The sequence below is a fragment of the Amblyomma americanum genome, chromosome 7 (genome assembly GCF_052857255.1).
Source record: "Amblyomma americanum isolate KBUSLIRL-KWMA chromosome 7, ASM5285725v1, whole genome shotgun sequence".
NCBI classification, from domain to species: Eukaryota; Metazoa; Arthropoda; class Arachnida; order Ixodida; family Ixodidae; genus Amblyomma; species Amblyomma americanum.
In genome coordinates, this window is record NC_135503.1 from 163,739,750 (window position 1) to 163,760,854 (window position 21,105).

Genomic DNA, 21,105 nt, shown 5'->3' on the forward strand with positions numbered 1-21,105 from the left:
GAGCAAGCGCGCCGCTAACCCTCCTGACTAGCAGATGGAGCCCTGCAAGAAACGAAAAAGGCTTACCCTGGACGAGAAAGCGGACATAATTCGTGCTGTGACAAGTGGACAGAAGAAATGTGACGTGGCTGCATCACATGGCATTCCAGCGAGTACTCTCTGCACAATATTGAAAGGGAAAGATGACAACCTCCACGCCACTTCGTCGGGGAATCTCTCGCGCAAAAAAACGCTGAAGACCACTCCTCAAAGCAAAATAGAAGAGGCCCTCTTCGCCTGGTTTATGGATTTGCGGGCGAAGAATAGTATTCCCGTGAGTGGAGACCTGCTCCAACAAAAAGCTCGCTCTTTCGCGTGCTTGCTGGGCGACAACGAGTTCAAGGCAAGTCCCGGCTGGCTGTCGCGCTTCAAAGAACGACACGGCATCGTCGGGAAAGTGCTTAGCGCTGAAGCGAGCAGCGTAAGCATGGCTGTAGTCGGCGACTGGCAGTCTGAAAACGTGCCCGACATTCTGGGAAAATATGCCCCCGGCGACGTCTACAACGTCGACGAGAGCGGTCTATTCTACCAAATGCTGCTAAAAAAACACTCGCCCTGAAGGGGCAGGCGTGCCACGGCGGCAAACACAGCAAACAAAGGCTGACTCTCTTGCTGTGCGTCAACATGGACAGCACCGACAAACGAGACCCGCTTGTCATCAGAGAGTGCGAGGCCGCGCTGTTTTAAAGGCACCAAAAAGCTTCCTGTGAAGTACGTTGCCAATTCAAAGGCGTGGCCATTTTCGCTACGTGGCTGAAGGAATTTGACAGCGACATGTGTCGCCAGAAAAGGAAAGTGTGCCTGTTGCTGGATAACTGCACGGCCCACTACGTTGCAGAGGTCGAGCTGACCAGCGTGGAGCTCCGCTACTTTCCCCCAAACGCAACGTCCGTGGTTCAGCCCTTGGATCAAGGGATAATTAATAGCGTGAAGTGCGCATACAAGCGTCGAGTCGTCGACAGCGTTCTCCTCAACCTGGAGCTGAAGCGCGAGACGAAAATAGATTTTTTATGGCGGTTGAGATGGTGGCGGCGGCTTGGAGAGCATTGAGGCCGTCGATAATTGTCAACTGCTTCAGGACTGCCGGTTTCGGTACACTAAGCCCTGAAACTGCCGAAGCTGGTCCGGACTGCGCGAGCGCCGTGCACGAGGATGAAGATGCCTGGGAACACCTTCGCTCAGTGGATGAAGTGCCCACAGGCATAAGTTTCTCAGACTACGTGAACGCCGACGCAAACGCAGTCACAACGGAAGTTTTGACTGATGCCGATATGTTGCGGCTTGTAGGAAGCCTGGAGGGAGTGACGGCTGAAGACGCTGCCGGCGACCCTGCAGGTGCCGAAGCTCCCGTGCCGACACCAGGTCAGGTGATGGATGCTCTCGATCTGCTGCGACATTTTGCCGGCTCACACGAGGGGACGGAAGACGCGCTGGATGCACTTCAGACCTACGAGAAATCGGTGCGGCCATTGCTCACAAAGCGCACGCAGGCAAAGATCACCGACTTCTTTGGCGGAAAATAAATTTGTAGTCCCCTCGGGCCTTTCTTGTCGAGTAAGAATTTTTGTTTCTTTTCATACGCGCTAGCGGCGCCGGTCGTGGTGTTGCCGCTACCCACTCGAAAGTAGCGCGGGGGGTCATGACGATGACCATACGGACCCCCAAAGATTGCGCTAGTTGTATGATTACCAACTTTGGCGCCAATTTGTCATTAGCTGTGTGGCTTGCCGTCCCGTCGGCGGTATTTAAGGAAGATTGTTGCGCCGCTAGCCGAACCGTCCTTTGGGTCGGTGCTACCGGCGTGAATTCGTCACGCGCGAGTGCGACGAAAAGTGAAAATGGTACGTGCTAACCGATACGACCGCGATAAGCTGGTACGGTTTATGCGGATGCAAAATGCATTATGTTCAATGGGTGCTCAGTCGGGGACTTGACTTTACTACTTTTAAAACGAAAGTACTGTTTAAGCGGGTACGTTTTAACGAGGTGTTACTGTAATCGAATGTACTGAATTATGTGCCCAAGAAATGCCTCGTTCAATTTACCGAAGTTCTCGATTTAACGAAATAATTCACGGCTCCCCTCAACTTCGTTAAATCGAGTTTTAACTGTGTCATTAAGTGTGATCTCATTACGTTGATAAGGGCTGATAGTTTTCCAAAATCGCTGTGGGTTAGTCTGCAGCATGGATGGTAAAGTAGCGGAAAAAAACTTCTGTTTAGTTTGCGCGGTTAGTCTGTCATGTTCTTTCGCGTCTGCGTAATACTTCTGCCACGTGCAAAGAGAGTTAGTTGCTTTGGCCGACCGAAACAGGCATTTTTTCTTAATATTTAGTTGCTGTAGACTTACATTAAACCATGGTGACGTTATTATTTCAGTTATTGTAATGGTGGAAATGTACACGTATGTAATAAATAAGTCGATTTATCTCTGTTTTAAAATGCAACCAGTTGGACTCCAGAGAATTTTGTGGAAAGTTAGCTGCAAACGTGTCAAAGTATTCTGATAATTCGCGATTTATGCTGACATAGTCCCCTTTATCATAAAGCGTTAGTGTTTTCCGATTTTTTTGTTTCTTTAGTTCGTTGCAATAAAAACAAGTATGCATCGTCAGATGGTCGCTCAAACCGCGCAACATGGTGACAGGAGTAAAGTTATCAGGATGCGTAGCTAATACGAGATCTAAAATACGAGTGATCAGTAACGCGTGTGGCATCAGTGACGAGCTGCGTTAAGCCAAAGGTTATACACGTGTTTAAGAAGTCACTAGCCAGGCTAAATTTCGATACTGAAGAGGCAGGATCAAACCAGTCTATGGTAGGAAAATTAAAATCGCCAAATAGAAGAACAGGACTGTTTGGATATGTTTTTGTTAAGGTATTCAGAGCGTCATGGAATAAAGTGGTGAAAGAACTATCACAACTAGGGAGCCTATAGCAAATATTAACGAGGGTGGTCAGGTGCTTAGCATCACTTCGAAGCCAAATCATTTCCAGTTCTGATGAAAGGTTGATGAGCGAGCAATGCAGATCCCGTTTAGTGGCGATTAGTACACCCCCACCGCGGACATAATCGGGCCTGTCCTTTCGGAATATGTCGAAATTTGAGAGGAACGGAAGAATTTCGGTATCATGAACGGATGTGTTAAGCGATGTTTCCGATAGCAGTAAGACATCGCATGAAGATGAACCTATTAGACTGCACAAGGGATCATGCTTGGGAATAACACTCCGAATGTTAGCAAGCAGAAATGATAAAGGGTAACGGTTCGGTGAACACGGTCTACATTTTGGTTTTAATAATGGCTACGAGCATTCCTCAACGATCTGGCTGGAAGCGTGGTTGAAATAGTATGTTTTTTCACTTGCGACAAGCTTTTCGTGTCGCAGCTTGTAACGCAGTTTTCAGGCCTTTCCAAACTCAATGAGGCATTTCTGGGCAAGGCGCGTGCTTGGAGCGAGATCTTGAGCGACAGCGTATCCTGTATCTTTGAATTTCCGAGCGGAAGATAGAACTCGCTCTTTGTCTTTAAAGTGAGCAAGCCTCACAAGTATGGAAAAACCTAATACGATGTGCATGCTCAATTTCGCAGGGATGTAGCTGGATATCTAAATACTGATTGCATTGTGATATGATGAAGTTCTCAGAATCAAGCCATGTTTCTTTATGTTTATCTTCGATGCCATAGAACACAAGATTGTTTCTTCTAGATCGGTTTTCTGCATTGTTAATCCGGGCAGACAGTACATTTATCTGTGCAATGTTTTCAGTGCTTTTCTCATGCAGTTTTCCTAATTCATTCTGCATGTCATCAATACCAGCACAAGCTGTCTCAATTTTATCTAGTCACGCCTTAATTTCACTAAATGTTTTATCATGATCGACCAGTTTCATTTCAATTGACTTTAGTCTCTCTAGCGTTACAGTCTGCCCAGATTGCAGCTCTTTCAAGAACACCAAGAATCTGTTCGTTAGGACCGGGATTTGATTCATTATCACCGGCCAGCATGAGAACCTGTAACAGCATATGCGCACAGTCACACATAATAGAGCAAAAATGCCGTAGGCCTGGCAGCACCAAGAGTGCACGGTGGCTACTTGGCTTAGAGTAAAGGGAATAAGGGTTCATTACTTGCACCAAGAAGAAGCGTGGAAAGTAGGCACAGGCCATCGCTGGCGTGCTGTCGAGCCCACTGAAGGGCACGCCGCTCCGCGCGGGCTTTTTAACAGAATTCCACGCATGCACAGAATGTACAGGGGTGATTCCGGTGTTCAGACGGCTCAGGGAAAGCCTTGGAGATACGGTCGGGGGTCTTGCACAAGCTGCGCGGGACGAGGTGCGCTGTCGCTGAACTGGTGATTTGAAGACCGGAAAGGCTCCACCGCAGGATGCCCGGAAAGCAGTAGTGTAGCACCAGGAGCTGACTCGAAGGTGTATGCTTGGCACGGTACACAGTGGCTGGAGGGCTCCAACAGCTGCAAGCCCCAAAGTCCGACGAACTGCGCCAAGAAGGAGCGTGGAAAGTAAGCACAGGCCATCGCTGGCGTGCTGCCGAGCCCAATTAGGTGCTTAGCGTCAAAGACGCAATTAGCCCCCACAAAACAGCGAGAATTTCAGCACAAGCCAGCAGCGCCCATGCATTCATAAGCGACGAGCTATGCGTGGACCTCCACTCAAGCCATGTTGCCAGACTTCGCAGCGCCCCCTGAAGCTGAGTTTACTCGCGAATAGAAGAAGATAATGACAAGGGAGCATTCATTTCAAAGTTCAGTGCTTCTGTGGGATCTTTTTTGGAGCTTGGGTCTTTTTACCTGAAATCCACTTTTGCTGAATGGGATGGCATGCTGCATATTCAAAAAATGGGGGTGTGCATTGGTTCAAAAGTGGCACCAGTGCTAAGCAATATCTTTCTTTCTTATATGGACAGGGCTATCAAAGAAAATTTAGGCAAAGCTGTAAAACAAGTCTTCCAATGTGTAGGCAATGACGTTTTAATGACTTTTGGCCACAGCGGGTTTGGTCTGAAATTCAGCTTTGAAGCACCGGAAACAAATCTGCTTGAATTCTAGGTTATAAGACTAGAAGGGAAAGAGGATCATGTGTGTTGGTCCTTTCTACAGAGGTCGGAAAAGCCTTTGCTAAGTTACTGTTCCGGGCATTCGAAGATGGTCAAGTGCGGCATAGCAGTGTTGTGTATGGGTTCGGCGATTACTAAATACTAGTAGCTACTGGTAGCAGTTTCAAGCAACAGGTTCAGAGGCTAAGGTTAGCGGGCTTCCCGAATGACGTGATAATACTTGCCTGCAATCAAATCCTGAAAAAGTTAGTCATTTGGTAAGCATGATCCACAAGGACCTTCCAGAAAAGATATAAAGAAGTATGCAGTAATTCCGTGCATCCATCAACTACCTCACAGGCTCAAGCAAGTTGGCAATAGTTGTGGGGTTAAAGTGTTGTTCTCGGCTCCAAATAAGCTAGGAAAAGTTTGTGCTGTAGTTGATAGATGAGCCAGAGAATAGAAAAAAAAGCTAAGAAAGGGTACCAAGTGAAACATGGTTGTGTTTGTGCCATGGGCAGAAGCAGTGGTCTATGATATTACTTTACATGTGGCAAGAATTTAAATAGGCCAAACGGGGAAGTGCATAAACATGTGCTGGCGCCAACATAAAACATCTTTGAAAAGTGCTCCGTTATGCAGTTTGGCCCTACATTACAGAGACTGTAATGTTAACGATCCCAGTGTGTTGAAAGGGTCGGATAAAAAAGCATGCCATCCACTTCTAAATAAGGCTAAGATTGTGTTCAGGCATCAACATAAATTGACTAGGGAATTGAGTGAAGCATACTGCATTCACAAAAACAACGACACGTGTGCAAGCACACCGTCAGTACCCATCCATGATTGTGAAGTGTCATATTTGGATTCACAGCAGTATCTTTTCTGTTTTTCGCGGTAAGGGTGGCACTTGCACTTCTGGTTGTCATGAGAGAGTATATTACGCATTTATGTTTCCATAAAGTTTCAGTTATTAGTAGTGCTTGCATTCCGTCTCTTCTTGTTCCCTGTCCCCTGTCGCAGCGCTGGTAAAAGTTTCGATCATGGACCAACTAGCTCAAATTTCTGAGTTCTGAAGACGTATTGAACCCTTAAATTTTTTACTCGTTACGTTCACTGAATGTCATTTTCGAGCCAGTGGTCCCACACGATTGAGGCATAGTCAAGTGTGGTCGTAATACAGTAAAACCTCAGTGATACATTGCTGCCTGGTACAATTTTTTGGTTTGTACGCTCAAAATCGCGGACATTTTAGACGTCCTTTAGAGTTACACTATATTTCTCCCGGTTAATACATTCCCAGATAACACGACTTCCCGGCTACTATGCTTAAAACTTTGTCTGATTGTGGCCATATTAATAATACGATTATTGACTAGCCGCAGATCTCAAAAACATACAAGTGGGCCGAACATGAGGGCACGTAAGGTAAAAAGTTGAAATGCAGCAGTGGTCACATGCCCTGCTGGCTTCTCTGCAGTAGCTAGGTGCAAGGAGGAGAAGCAGCAGCACCGCTACCACCACCAACAACAACAGCAACAAAAATAAAAATGGTGTGCTTGCATTCGAGAGAGCCCTTCTTATGAGGATACAACATGAAGAGGAGAAACGGTGAGGCGGCTGCATAAGGGCATGGGGGTGAAGCATCTATGACCTACTGACTGTTGCGTCAATCAGAGAAAATCTAAAAAATATTCTCCCAGTCCAAGCGCTTGCTTGTTCGGGCTCTTAATTTCGCACAAAAGTTGCATTTGGCGGTTAGTTTTGTTCTAAACTTAGTTAGCATAGGGTACTTGCCTGATTCGGTCAGAGTTAATCGAAAATCTCGATCGTCTGCGGTGACAGCGGACCGAAGTGTCAAGGTTTCGCAGCAGCCGTACCCGTAGTGCCATCTGTGCCCGCTGAAGGAATGAGACTCTACCATTGAGGCTGCGGTGAAACGCAAGGGGGAGAAAGCAGTGCACAGTTGGCTTAAAAGTGCTTTCTCGGCTATTTCATCAAAAATGAGCACAAAAAAACATCCAACTGCCCCTCCCCCTGTACCTTGCGTTTCTACCTTGAGTTTCTCCGCAACATCCCTGCACTGTAGAGTGCTCATTCATCTGGAGGGCGCATGATGGCGCTACCGGCGTCATTACTGCGAAAGCACACAGTTTTGGTTTTCCGTTCCCATAGACGATGAAGATTTCCGACTAATTTTGACTGAATCAAGCAAGTACTCCACCCAAACGTAATGTAAAACAGAACTGACTGCCAAATGCCACCTTTGTGCAAATTTTAGTGCAAATTTTAGTGCTAATGACCGGACGGTGAGGCGGAGGGAATTTTTTTTATTTTCTCTGATATACGCAACAGTCAATACAGCAATACGCTTAAAAACATCGCGACAATCAGCTGGCATGGTGGCTTCCCCGCAATACTGTGGTGCAAAAGGGCAAAGCATCTGAAAATTAAGAGGAAGTTATTTTGGTTACTTTCGTAACTCCCGTCGACGGACTGGATGTGTTACGAAGTTCCTTCCGTGTTTAAGACAGTGCGAACACGGTTTGAATTCTGTGAGCACTATAAAAATATTTGTTGAGATCTTGTGCCAAGAATTGTTAATCTCAAATGTCTTTGTACCTCATTGAATAGTTACATTTCTCAAAATTAGGAGGTTTCAGCCATATGTTTTCCTGGATAATACGTTTTTCCCGCAGTTTTCTAAAGTGGTATCAACGAGATGTTACTGTTTATGTTGTGTGTAATAGCTGCTTAATTCCTGAAGGAAATCATTTACTATTCCGACGCAGCAAACCTAATGTCTTGCACAAGTGGGCTGTAATTGTTTCAATATGGCAGCGCCATGATAAATTGGGGGGGGGGGGTAAAGATCACACCAAGACATTTGTACTCGTGCACAGGAACTAGCTCTGTCGTGCTTATTAAATACTTGTACACAAGGGCGGATCGCTTTTTTTGTAAATGACAAGTACACTGTTTTTTGAAAATTCAAATTCATACCCCAGCTGGTACACCACTCAACTGCACTCTTAAACTCATGTTCATGTTATAAAATGGCACAGTCCTGTTGATTAGAAATAGCCTAATAAATCGCACAATCACTTGGAAACAGGTGCACATGGGAAGAGAGCACTGGACCCAGAGTGGACCCCCCTGATGTTGCATCAACTTCATAAGATTTTTCATTGTTAATAACTACATGCTGACGTGTAGAACATACATATCTTTAATCCAGAAAATAACTAAGTCATTAATATGATACAACGAAAGTTTTTCAAGCAATAAGTGATGAGGTACTAGTTCAAAAGCTTTTCAAAAACCCAAGAAGATGGCATCAACAGAGCAGCCCATGCACTCGCTAGATCATGTGTTAATTCAGTAAGCCAGGTGATGGATAAATAACCACATCTAAAACCATGTTAGTTAGGGCTTAGCATTGCAGAACCAGGATGCAGAAGATGCTTATGTGAAAATACTAGAAGATATCTGCAACCAATGCACACCTACCATAGTTCTGGATAAAGTCAGCAATAAAATTCCAATATGGAAGGGCGTGAGGCAGGGCGACACGATCTCGCCAACGCTATTTACCTGTTTACAGGAGGTGTTCTGAGGCCTGGATTGGGAACAGTTGGGGTAAGAGTAAATGGAGAATACCTAAGTAATTTGCGATTTGCTGATGACATTGCCTTGCTAAGTCATTAACTGCAAAGCATGATCAACGAGTTAAAGCACAGCAGTGGGCAAAAATTAACATACAGAAAACCGAAGCAATGTTCAAAACTCTCGTAAGGGAACAGTAGTTCACAATTAGTAGTGAGGTACTGGAAGTGGTGAGGGAATCCGTCTACTTAGGGCACGTAGTGGCCCCTGATCCGGATCATGAGAGAAATAATGAAAAGAATAAGAATGGGGGTGGAGCGCATTTGCCAGGTTCTCTCAGATCATGAATAGAAGGTTACCAATATCCCTCAAGAGAAAAGTATACAACAGCTCTATCTTACCGGTACTCACCTAGGGGGCAGAAACGTGGAGGCTAACGAAAAGGGTTCAGCTTAAGTCAAGCATCTATCCTAACGAATTAAGTTAAGGACAATGCAGTGAGCCATGGAAAGAGGAATGATAGGTGTAACGTTAAGAGACCGGAAGCGGGCAAAGTGGGTGAAGGAACAAACGCGTATTAATGACATCCTAGTCGAAATCAAGAGGAAGAAATGGGCTTGGGCAGGGCATGTAACACAAAGGCAAGATAACCGCTGGTCCTTGAGGGTAACGGAGTGGATTCCAAGAGAACGCAAGCGTAGCAGGGGGCGGCAGAAAGATAGGTGGGCGGATGACGTTAAGTTTTTACGGGGACACGGTGGCTACAGCTGACATAGGACAGGGTTGATGGGAGAGGCCTTTGCCCTGCAGTGGGTGCAGTCAGGCTGACGATGATGATCACTCCGAGCTGGAAGGCCTGAGGAAGGCCTTTCTCCTTGGAGAGGTGACCCTATTTAATCCCCGCCAATAATGAACGCTTTGCCCAGTCCTCTTGTCGAAACGTTGGCAAGCACCCTAAGGTTTTCCCTCTCTTGTTCACTTCGTGACTATCAGTAACCATCCGACCAACATCTCTCTATCAATGATTTTGTGACTTTGAATTGGTGATAAATGTTATAATCTTTGTTTGAGAAACATTAATTTGCTTTTGCCGCTGTTCACACCAAACCACGATTCTGTCATGATCTGCCTGCGAAGACAGCATTGTTGGTCAAATGTTTAGTGGAAGCCCCCAATGTGGAGTAAACTTGTAATTTCGAGTTATTGATCAATCCGCTCTCGCCCTACCATAAGCATGTTGTCCCAGTTAGCTAAGTTGGTAGAGCGACTGCTCAGGTGTAGCGGTGGTCTCGGGTTCGAATCCTGGACCGGACAAATTTTTCTTTAACTGCGAAGTTTATGAAAAAGTTGTTTAGCTTTCCTTTGTAGCTGTATGGCTGCGCGTGGGTGGATGCCAATGAGTGATTACTCTCTTATTACGAGTTAGCATCATCAGTGTTGCTAATCTGCCGATAAACAATATCACAGTCGTGAGCAAATAATCTACTAATGGAAGTAAGGGTGTTATTTATGTCATTAATGTAGATCAAAAACAGAATCAGTCCAAGTACTGAGCCTGTGGCACGCCAGATTTTACCAAAGTTGGTGAAGAACAACGGCCATTCACATGGACATATTGATAATGGTTGGCAAGAAAGTGGGCAATCCAAATGATGATATTCTTGTTAATGCTGAGACTGTTCAATTTCAATAATAAACATGTATGAGGTACCTTATCAATAAATACATTATCAATTTTTAATGAAGCATGGACAGCATAATGAAGGTTGGTTATTAATTCAAACAACTGTGTTTAACAGGAACGACTACATGGAAAGCCATGCTGATTTGGGGAAAAAAGCTGTTCTCAGTTAAGTACTCCTTTATGGCAGATGATATGATATATTCTAGTAGTTTGCAAGGTGCACGAGTTAAGCAGATGAGTCTGTAATTTGATGGTACAGATGGGTCACCTGATTTAAAGATAGGGGCAATGCTAGCAAGCTTCCACGAGTCTGGTACGCAGCCATTGTCAAGAGATTGCTGAATCAAGGCTGCAGAAATGTGAGATATAACCAGTTTTGTTAACTTCAGCAGTTTAGGGCATATATCATTAGGACCAGGAGACGAATTAGTTTTGCAGTCGGTCAGTAGCATTTTCTGTCCCTTCTTGAGTGATGATGAGATTACGGTGTTCATGGCGGCACTAAACTGGGGTTCAGATCAAGAGTGATTGGCATCTCCTGAGTGAACACGTAACTAAAAAACGAATTAAATTTTATTGCTGCCTGTGATGCTGAAAGGAGCTCGCTGTCCTTAAAAATTTGTATGAAATTTGTTGCAGAGGGCTTGGGATTTACTACCCTCCAAAACTTCTTCGGGTTGTGTCTGAGTAGGGGTGATATGTCGTGATAAAAGAATTTGTGTTTTCTGTGCCAAGTTTCTGTGCCAAGGACATTATTAGCACCACAGCATTCAGTGAAAGCACACAGCCTGTCATCTTTGTTTATCAGGCTTTGGATGTTGGACGCAAGAATGGATAGCTTTCTTTCAACTTTTTCGTTTTTACGTCATTGAATACTGTTGGAATTTGTCTCATACCTTTCAAATGGGATTACATGATCCTGCAAGCTTTCATATGCGTAAAGTTTGTTTCAATACAGAACTTTGTCAAATAGCAGTTTATACTTTTCGACAGGGTAAGTCGTTGGGCGAGTTGGTTTCGATATTCCATGACTACAGCGCAACGAACGGGACATAGAAGAAGGACACAGGCAGGGACACAACACAGCGCTGACTCACAACTGAAATCTTTATTAGCAGCCAGCCGGAATAAGTACCCGACTGGCGGCCAGAAATGGAAAGCAATGCACTCAAGTCACAAATATAAAAAAACTCGGAATAAAGCACACACGTGTCAGCATTCGCAGTCGAGGTATTGTTTTACTTTTTCTGACAGAGATACGGAGGGTGCGCTTATACATTCTTCCGGGAGCCTTGCTATCATGTGTGCTTCTATAATTTCTCTTGTCAGCAAGTGGCGGCTTGCAGGCATCGATATCATCTTCGTCATCATCATCATCATTTTTGCAGTTTCTGCGGTGTTTTTTTATGTGGCCTACTATGGGGCCACGTGAGACATTATAATCATGCTCCTTTAATCTTTCATTGATACATCGCCCGGTTTGGCCGATGTACTGCTTCCCACATGATAGCGGCAAAGAGTAGATGACTCCCTCCTGGCAGGGGACAAATTGTTTTGCATGCCTTTTCAAGCAGCCGCGTGGTTCACTGTTGGCCGAATTAACTTTCTTCACCAGGCTGGACAATAGAATAGGTGCTGAAAACACAACATCAACACCCACATGCTTTCGAACTCTCTTCAGGTTGTGCGAGACCTGATGCAGATATGGCACTACGGCAACTTTTTTCTTTTTATCCTTCGCTGTCGCTATCAGAAAAAGAAAAACGGTACTTTGACTGCGAATGCTTACGTGTGTGTGCTTTATTTCGAGTTTTTTATATTTGTGACTTGTGTGCATTGCTTTCTATTTCTGGCCACCAGTCGGGTACTTATTCCGGCTGGCAGCTAATAAATATTTTCAGTTGTGAGTCAGCGCTGTGTTGTGTCCCTGCCTGTGTCCTTCTTCTACGTCCCGTTCGTTGCGCTGTGGTTATGGATAATACTTTTCATCAGGGTTTCTTCAGTGTGCACAAAGTCCCAGAGCTTCTTCCTTATGAATTGAATCCTGGGTTCATAGAGGGAATGCTGCCGCAAAGGCCCTGAATGCCTCCATAGCTAAGCTTGCCACGTGGTCCCCTCTATCCTCTGTGGACGAAGACATTGTGGATTATAGGCCCACACCCACATCAGATACTGATGTAGCCAGAATTTCATACCTGCCAGTTGTTTGTGCAGCCATGCATAAGAGGAATTTCATACACTACATTGGTTGGTGAGCCTGTTGTGTTTCATGGTGTAAAAGGTTGCTGATCAGAATTAGCCTCCCTGCACAGACAAGTGAGGTGGATCCATGCCGTAAAGATCACCAACTAGCCCAACTCCAGATTCCCCAATATCAAATATATATCAGGACAACATGAACTGGTGGGCAAGTTGGTCAGACTGGGTTCTTGTAAACCAGCACAACGGTTCAAAGCCAAACAGGAAAGGGACAAAACACAGCGCTGTGTTTTGTCCCTTCCCTGTTTGGCTTCGAGCCATTGCGCTGGTTTACAAGAACCATATATCAGAAGTTTGGTAGGAAGTGAGAGGAAGATTACTACATATCGGAATTGACTCAGTAATGCTCCTCTGATTTCTGATGATGTTGTAGATTACAGTGAGAAGCAGGGAACAATGCTGCAGACATCAAGTGAAGGAGATGTAAAGATGGCTACGGCTGACACAAGGCACGGCTCCTATGAGTATTGATGGCCATGTTGCATAACGGTTATCTGTGTGAATTGTTCAAAAGATCGAAATGGGAGTGTAGCTGAAAATTGAGCTATATTTTAGATGTGGCTGACACACTGTTTGGAGCTCATCAGATCGTACAATTTTCCTGCAACGGGGGGCATTTAGTGCAGTAGGGAATGCCTGCTGGGAGGTGACCTCAATTGTGGTAAACCTTGATAAAGCAATGAACCTCAGTTGCGAGCTAGCGCTTGTCTGCAACATCCTGTCCGTCCTTCATGTTCCTTCATCTTCATCATGACGGAAGTCTAGGCAGAAAAACGGCTTTATGTCCTTGTCATGTTGTTGTGTGTGGTGTGCACCAACTACTGCAGTTGCCTCACAATCACTGCCTGGCGTGCAGGGAACCAGGACAGCGGCTCCGCTTCACCTACGAGCAGATGCGCATCATCAACCATGAGCTCTCGCCCGGTGATGTGGTGCGCATCGTGGCCTTTGCAGGTAAGTCATCTTTGGGGCACATTGCATTCAACCAGTAATTAACTGCATAACAGCAGTCGAACCTTGACAAGCTGAACATGGATACAGCGAATTGTTTCAAAATTGTGTTTTACTTGATAGATTATAGGGGCCCGAGATGCATCCTCATAGACAGATGCGTGCATAGAGCAACAACTGCCGGGAAGCCAGGCAGCATCTCTCCAGCACTGTGCCTTGAAATGGTTATAGGGCGTGGTCACTGACACACCTCTGAAGAGGTGTTGCTCAACCACATGGTGGAGCCACACCTGGGCGTCCATAGCTGCGTTGGGGGCAGGGGCACCATTGCACAACATTCATTTGATCTTCCGTCGGGTACTCTCAGGGTCACCATGTACCCGCCAAGCGCCTCTACCGTGTGCTTGCGTTCAGCGCTGCTATGCAACCATTTCTGTGCCAGGAAAGGTCCCCCACTGATGTGCGTGAGCCGGAAGGAAAGGCGTCTATTGGTGGTCTTCTGCTGCTCATTGCTATGGGATATTAGCCCATAAATGGTGTCCCTAGGAAGGTGAAACATCTTTCTGAAAGGAACCATCCCATTTTTGTAACCTGCAAGAGGCTATATCAAGCGACTGGAGTGATGTATCCGACGGGTGTTTCGTGCAAGCGCACATCGGTATGAAGTTGAAGGTAAGCTTTTGCACCCACACCTTCGTGTGAACAGCAGCAGTAATGCAGGTGTTGCGCCAGCTCATGTTGCTGCTCTTGCCGAGCACAGCTTCCCCAAACCTGTGTGCAGAGTGTCTAGATACATAAGTCTTTTCCGTAAATGTTCCACAAGCCAACAGCTAGCTGGTTCATGTTTACCTCATGTGCTGTCTTTCACTCTGCTGCAAGAACTTGTATGATATTCCCCACACAGAGGCAAGTCCCACCGTTATTCTCATGGTTTCCAGTGCTCAAGCTGTGCTCTGCAGTTTGGTCTGCATTTCCTGTGCTGTGAAAATTCGTTGACCATGGTGGCACTGCCTGTTTTGGAGGCGCAACTCACGACTGCAGCGCTGGTGCCTTCTGGAATGTCTTTCCTGCACATTCCTGGCATGTCTTGTAGTGAAGGCACTCATGCTTGGTGGTACAAGCAGCCACCATGCGCCTACACAGTTGAGATAGCTAGCAGGGTGCTGATGCCTTGCTTACCTCTTTCGGTTGTGGGCCAACTTGTGCACATAAGTGCAGAGGGACCGCCAGCACCTGCCCACTTTCCTCAGCTTCCACATCAGCGATTGCCTGAAGGAAGGACTGCTGCAACTGGACCATTTGCAGGTTATTTCACCATTTTCTTCGTCCCACTCAGAGGTTATCAAGATCCGTCTGAGATCATCTCTTTTGCAGTCCTGCCAGGGCAGCTGTGCCAAGCTGCTGCTCGCCATGTGCACGTGCACAGCTTTCAGTAGGGCGCACGACCCGACTTCTGTTCCTAGGAGTTTTCGCAATGCACAGAAGCATGCTATTGGAATTTCAAAAAGCTGTTGTGCTGCTCTCAGGGGCTCCTGTGGGCAAGGATCAAACATGCGAGCCTTCTGCACACAGGCGAAAGCCAACGTCGCAGACGCTCATACTGTCACTGCAGTACCACAAAAGGTTGTCCAAGAAACTTGCTTTTTGAAAAAACTAAAAGCCTAGCAAGTGTCTGTATGCTTAAAACGATATAAAGGGAAAAATAGGGCGCAAAGTTGCTCCTGAGGACGAATGAGGATTCAAGTGCTCCCATGTGTCTTCTCGTACAGTTGCATTATTAGCCCACAAAATTTGCTTCTATAGTGAACTTGTCAAAGTGCATTCATGCCCTGTAACTGGGTGCAGTAGATGGCCAAGAAGAAGGCATGCAGTCAGCTCCTGACGATGTGCCCAACACTGCCCCTGCTTCCTGATGGGGAAGCCAGAGTTAAAATGCGCAGGGTGTGACCCATAGACAGAGAGGAAGGAGTGACATGTGGCGGCAACTGCTGTGGGGCTGATCTCCTTTATTTTACGTGCCTTTCATGCCAGCGCTGTAAACATTTGTTGGACCCTCAGCACCTTCACCACACCATACACCGGTGACTGGTGGCAATGCCACAAGTACAGCACATGAAGCCAACACCTCCTGAGTGCATGGGGTGCCTCTACTTTGGGGGCCATTTACAGTGAGCAAGCCCCATTGAAGCCAGAGCTTTGTAGCCCACTGATGTGAGACTTGGCAGATGAGGAGGTGTCTCAGAGCTGCCAGATATGAAGAGACGGTGAACATAAGCAAGTGAAACTTTTTAGTGCGCTTAACTTTGTCTCAAGCCTGCTTGACCTGGTAGCAACCCAGGTCATGTGACATTGTGGTGCCATCATAATACCGCATTTACACGGGCGACCTTAACCACAGTTAAGGTAACTACGGTTCCCCGTAACTATAGTCAGCCGCGCTCACACGGCAGACGAAACTGCAGTTACGCCACCTAACCACAGTTACCCAAACCGAGCTTGCTGACCACCGTTTGCTACTTAACCGACAAGATGGCGGCGCCCGTGGCAGCAGCAACATCGAACGACTCGTCCTCCCAGAGTTGTGTCATCTGGCTTGATTCAACAACCGCGGCCCTGATACGGCCCTGATACACATCTGACACGGATCTGACGCGGTAACACGCGCAACGCTCGGATATATGCTGTGATTGTAGCAGAACTGAATGCCGGGCTGCTGCCGGGACAAGGCCCATACACCAGCAAACAAGTGAAGCTGAAAATGGAAAACGTCAACAAGAAATACCGGTAAGTGCGACCTTTACCGAACGATGCTCGTACTATCGGGTTCTTGGCGCTGTTTTCATAGTGCAGCTTAACTGCTTACGTCAGCCTCGCATGTGCGACAGTAGCATGTGTTGTCGCTGGAGCAACGCGTCGATCGATTCTCTTCGCCGTCGTCGCACAGTTCTGGAGTGTCGAAAACGATCTTGAGAATGCATTGCTGAGGTAGTAACGACTCGAGAGTAATGTCCTCAGGCAGGAGCAGCATACGCAGCACTTAGAATCTCCGCTCGTGCACGCGTGCACGGAGCTGCATGCAAACTTCGTCTTCCTCGTTACACACGTGTTGTTCGTCGTTTTTATTTGCAAATTGCGAGCTGCGGTGCTGACAGCATTGCTGTACGCGTCGCTATTTCTGGCCACCTGCTAGAGCAACAATGTAGTTAATTGAATTTCTTGATTTATTTCATATTTCTTTACCAGGCTTCACTGTGTACTAGCAGCATTTGTGAAGTAGTATACACAGTGCAGCCTGGGAAGGATATATGAAAGAAATAAATCTAGAAATTAACCAAGTAAGATATTGCTAGAATGACAATAGTTGAACCATAATGCACAGTCGTGGCTTCAATTGCAAAGCAGCAACTAGCAGGATGTAGTTTAGCCATATTGCAAATGTAAATTGCATGCATTAATTTCAGCAGTACCTGTGCATATGCATTAGACACTTATCTATGAAATTTTATTCTTGCATTGAGAATGTGTGCAGTGAAGCTTAATCCACTGAGAGAAATGCTGTGATCACAATCTTCAAATGTTTTTTTTAGCAACACATTTAATAGTTCACATCATTTTTGTCCAGGCAGCTGAGATGGACAGGCACTTCAACTGGGTCACCTGGTGTCTCATGGATTTTCTACTGGCAGCTCCAGTTTCCTCGGCTGCCTTCCCATCAACGATGATGGGCGAGTCGAGGAAAGTTTAGAGGTAATTTGTGATTTATACCATTGCATGTAATCTGTCGTTCAGATCACTTCAGAATTCTATTGCTGCTCATTTCTCAGTGCGGAACTTATACTCATTATAAAATGCTGGCCAACAATAGGTAATAAAGAACAGACCCGAGCAGTTGTGTAAGCCACTCCCACAAACATGGGCACTGGCCTCCACGTCTACATTTTTGCCTTGTGCTGTTGTTCTTTGTCATGAAACGTGAACCAACTAGCCAAGCAACTCCCACTGCTCGTCCATAAATCCTTGTTTTTTTCTAGCAATTCTACATATCGGTAGTTAGCTGGTTGTCTCCCCATATGCTTAATGTTACCATGCCAGAGAAAAGACCTCTTTGTTGTACAGGGAGTTCAATGTGCATTGCTGGTTTAGGTTACGTCCTTTTTATTTCGGGTGGGAATCATGTCAAAAGGCACACACTGCGGATGGATACGACTTAAATCTCTAGTAAAATGAAGTTATGGTACGCACCAGAATTTCGGTGCCTTTATTTGCGTGATATATTAATATTGCTAGTGCTGTATGACAATTCATCTTTCACACCTGTGCACATGCAGCCTCACCTTCATCCTTCTCTTGTAGATACTCATCTTCGTCCATTGATTCTATTAGCAACTGGGCTTGAATACAGTGGAGTAATACAGCAACCTGTGGATCATAAGCTGTTATTGCGAACTGTTGTTTCTCTACAGGAACACTGAAGGGAAGTAGCAAAGAGATAATAAATTTCTCTGTGATATCTGTAATGTCCAAGTAATTCAATAAAACAAAGTGGTGGGCTAGTTGGTGATTCATACTTGGAATGAACGACAGCTTAAAAAAGGACAACCACACAAGAGAAGCGTTCTTTGTGTCGTGTCCTCTTCTGTTGTTTGACCTTTTTTGCACTGTCTTCGTTCGAAGTATATTAGTAATATCTGTATTGTATTAAGTTTTTGTCTATGAGCTCTTTGTGCATGCTTTCTGTATTTATTGTCATTTCACATAAAATACACTCATTTGCAGGTTCAGGGCTGTATATTCCTTCTTTCTGTATCATCCCATTTTTCGTGCTGTTTTTAAGCCTTGAATGATGAATCAACTGACCCAGCAATCCTTCCTTTCGAACCATTGGACACATTTGGGGGGGGGGGGGATGTAGAGTAAGCTACTCCCACAACCATGGGCATTAATGACAGTGGGGAGCGGAAATGGCACTTGCGTCTTCAAATCGCAGCGCCTAGATGTGCCAGAGTTCGCATCTCACCTTCCATGTACTTCTGTTCAACTCAACCCCCATCATCTGGGTTTACCCTTGGTCAACCATGCCCCACATGCTTGCAAATGTTTAACATATTGCTTGTTATTGACATTTATCAGTTTGGTATACTGCCTTGTTCAGCTGATCATTCATTTATTTATTTGTACATACTGCGAGCCAAAACTATGGCCCAAGCAGGAGTGGCGCACAATTATAAAAGCCGTAAAACCATTAGCCGCAACAGCCACAAGTCACTTAAAGGACATAAAATTCAACATTCATCACAACACCAACACTAGGAGCCGTACAAAAATTCTCCAACTCCTTCACAAAATATTTCGAGTCACATAAACCTAAAGGAAGGCGATCGCACTCCGCAACAGTATTCAGGAAAAAACTGAACTGAACCCATTGGTTCATGTGAAAGTTGGGGCTAGGAAATGCTGATGTCCATGTCTGGATTTTCATATATCTATTTAGTTATGTTCAGAAAAACAAAAATTTGAACCGCTGCCTTCTTTCCAGTTTGGCCATCACAAGTTCGTGTTTTTCTATTGAAGCGGATGATTGCTCTCTTTTCTGAGATGATAACATGTTGTCTTGTATGTTTCATCATGTGGAGCTGCCAGTTGTCAATGAGGCACCGGACGGCTCAGAAGTGCTCCTGTCATGGGAGGACAGCCTGCCCGAAGGAAGCAGAAGAGACGACCTCTCACAACTTGCGGCCAGCTCCCCATTTTGCAGTGCCAGTGCTGCAGTACCTGTACAGCAAAGCACAGGCAACAGCAGCGGCGACACAAGCAGAGCCAGTGCTGGCGGAAGCAGCAGTGCCACAGCAGGGGCAAGCAGCAGTGCCGGTGCTGGCACAAGCGCCAAAAAAAGGGAACCCCAAAAGAGGCGCCGCAAGCGACAAGGATCTGCTATAGAGCAGCTAGTTGCCGTCCATAAAGGAGAAAGCGAGGCAGCAGCAAAGGCCGACCGCAAGGCACACAAAATGCGCAAAATAATGGTGTGCCTCCAGAAGGAAGCGAATGCCATAAATGCAAGCATGGTGCAACTTCTTGCAAAATTTCTAGATAACAAAGAAAATAATGACTCACCCAATAAAGAGTGATGAAAACAGCTGGAAGTTATTTGATATTACAGCATGTGATGAGATGAAAGGTCTTTTACTGCTGAAAGTTTTGTATTGTGTTTTAAACAGTGAATTGTATTGTGCGGGCTGGCTACCGTAGTAGCTTGCAGTATTAATTATTAACAGAGCCCATGCATACACTGCAGGGGTACACAAGTGCAATAACCAAACAAGTCTGTTGCAAGTACATTGCTGCTGCTGTCGCAGTAACACTCCACCTGCTTCTCCACTCAGAACCAATGGCTGTTGCATGTTCACCAGGAACTGTTTGCTACGAGGCTGATATGTTTCTTGCAACATAACTGGATGTCTTGGGGGGGGGGGGGCAAGTTATAGAACAGTGGGATATTTTGACAACAGCAAAATAGTAATGACATGAAATTGTTCACAGAAAGCATACCTTGGTTTAATGAGTTGGGATGGAAATGTAATGAAATTTATCACACTGCAAGTCTTTCAACGCTCTCACCATTGGGTCACATATGCGCCACATTTTTGTGTTTGCTTTGTGTGCGGAATGTGTGCAAAAATATGAAGTTTCCTCCTGCGACCGACATGATTTCGTTACCTTCATGAGCAAAAGGAAAAAATTTCTCGCAACTATTGCTTAATCTTCAACTAGATATAAAATGTTCACTGTAATATGATTGTAAGTACCAACAGCTTTTTTGGTCAGAGGTATCCGCTTCCATTGGGCTAGCATCGGGAGCATGCAACAGCGTAGCGAAAAAATATGTTGATACCCAGGGGGCCCTTATTGAAAAGGTCTATATAGTGAATGCCTTTCATTCACTATACTGCTTTTAGAATAAAGGTAAATGGCGCAACGGAACAAGCACAGGAAGACACATAGACAGAAAAAGCACCACTGCTGTGTCTTCCTGTGTTTGTTCCTTTGTGCCATTCAACTTTATGATGAACCAACTAACGCCTCAGCAAGTACTTCTGCTTTCAGAAGTAGGAGTGCAAGACTAAAAGCTTGTACTGCTTGGCAAGGTACCAACAAGTTGCTGATTGGCAATGTGGCAAGACGATGGCCAGTTATACACAAAAATTATAAGCAAACTGCAAGTGATAGAATAGCTACCAATACACAGACCATGTGACACAAACACAACAATGAAAAAGGTGGTACAATGGCAATGAAACAGCAACATAAACAGCAGTCCTCAACAAGAATGAATCATATAAAAATGGAAAGCTCATGCTGGCATTTCACTATCGTCTGTGAGCAAAACTGTTTGAAGAAAGAGATTTGTTTACAGGAAGTAATGAAATCTTCATTATTAGTTCATTAGAGATGGTTGCATGTAGGTGAAGGTTTGTTTGTCATAGGAATACTAGTAGTTGGTACGAAGCACTT

The 21,105-nt window shown here is 45.4% G+C and overlaps 1 protein-coding gene and 1 long non-coding RNA gene across 8 annotated transcripts in view; both read left to right on the top strand.

Moving 5' to 3' along the window:
* LOC144096738 (F-box DNA helicase 1-like) overlaps window positions 1-21,105 on the top strand; it is a 289,125-nt gene that overhangs the window by 91,867 nt on the left and 176,153 nt on the right. For all 7 annotated transcript variants that reach the window (XR_013306837.1, XM_077629588.1, XM_077629586.1 and 4 more), the window contains one exon: window positions 13,502-13,599. Coding sequence is in view for 6 of the 7 variants with exons in the window: in XM_077629588.1 (XP_077485714.1) it covers window positions 13,502-13,599 (98 nt within the window). In the remaining variant the exon portion in view is untranslated. The remainder of the gene's footprint in view (window positions 1-13,501; window positions 13,600-21,105) is intronic.
* On the top strand, window positions 13,612-20,041 carry LOC144096740 (uncharacterized). Its single transcript, XR_013306838.1, has 3 exons — window positions 13,612-16,380; window positions 17,219-17,343; window positions 19,230-20,041. It is a non-coding gene; the product is annotated as an uncharacterized LOC144096740 (long non-coding RNA).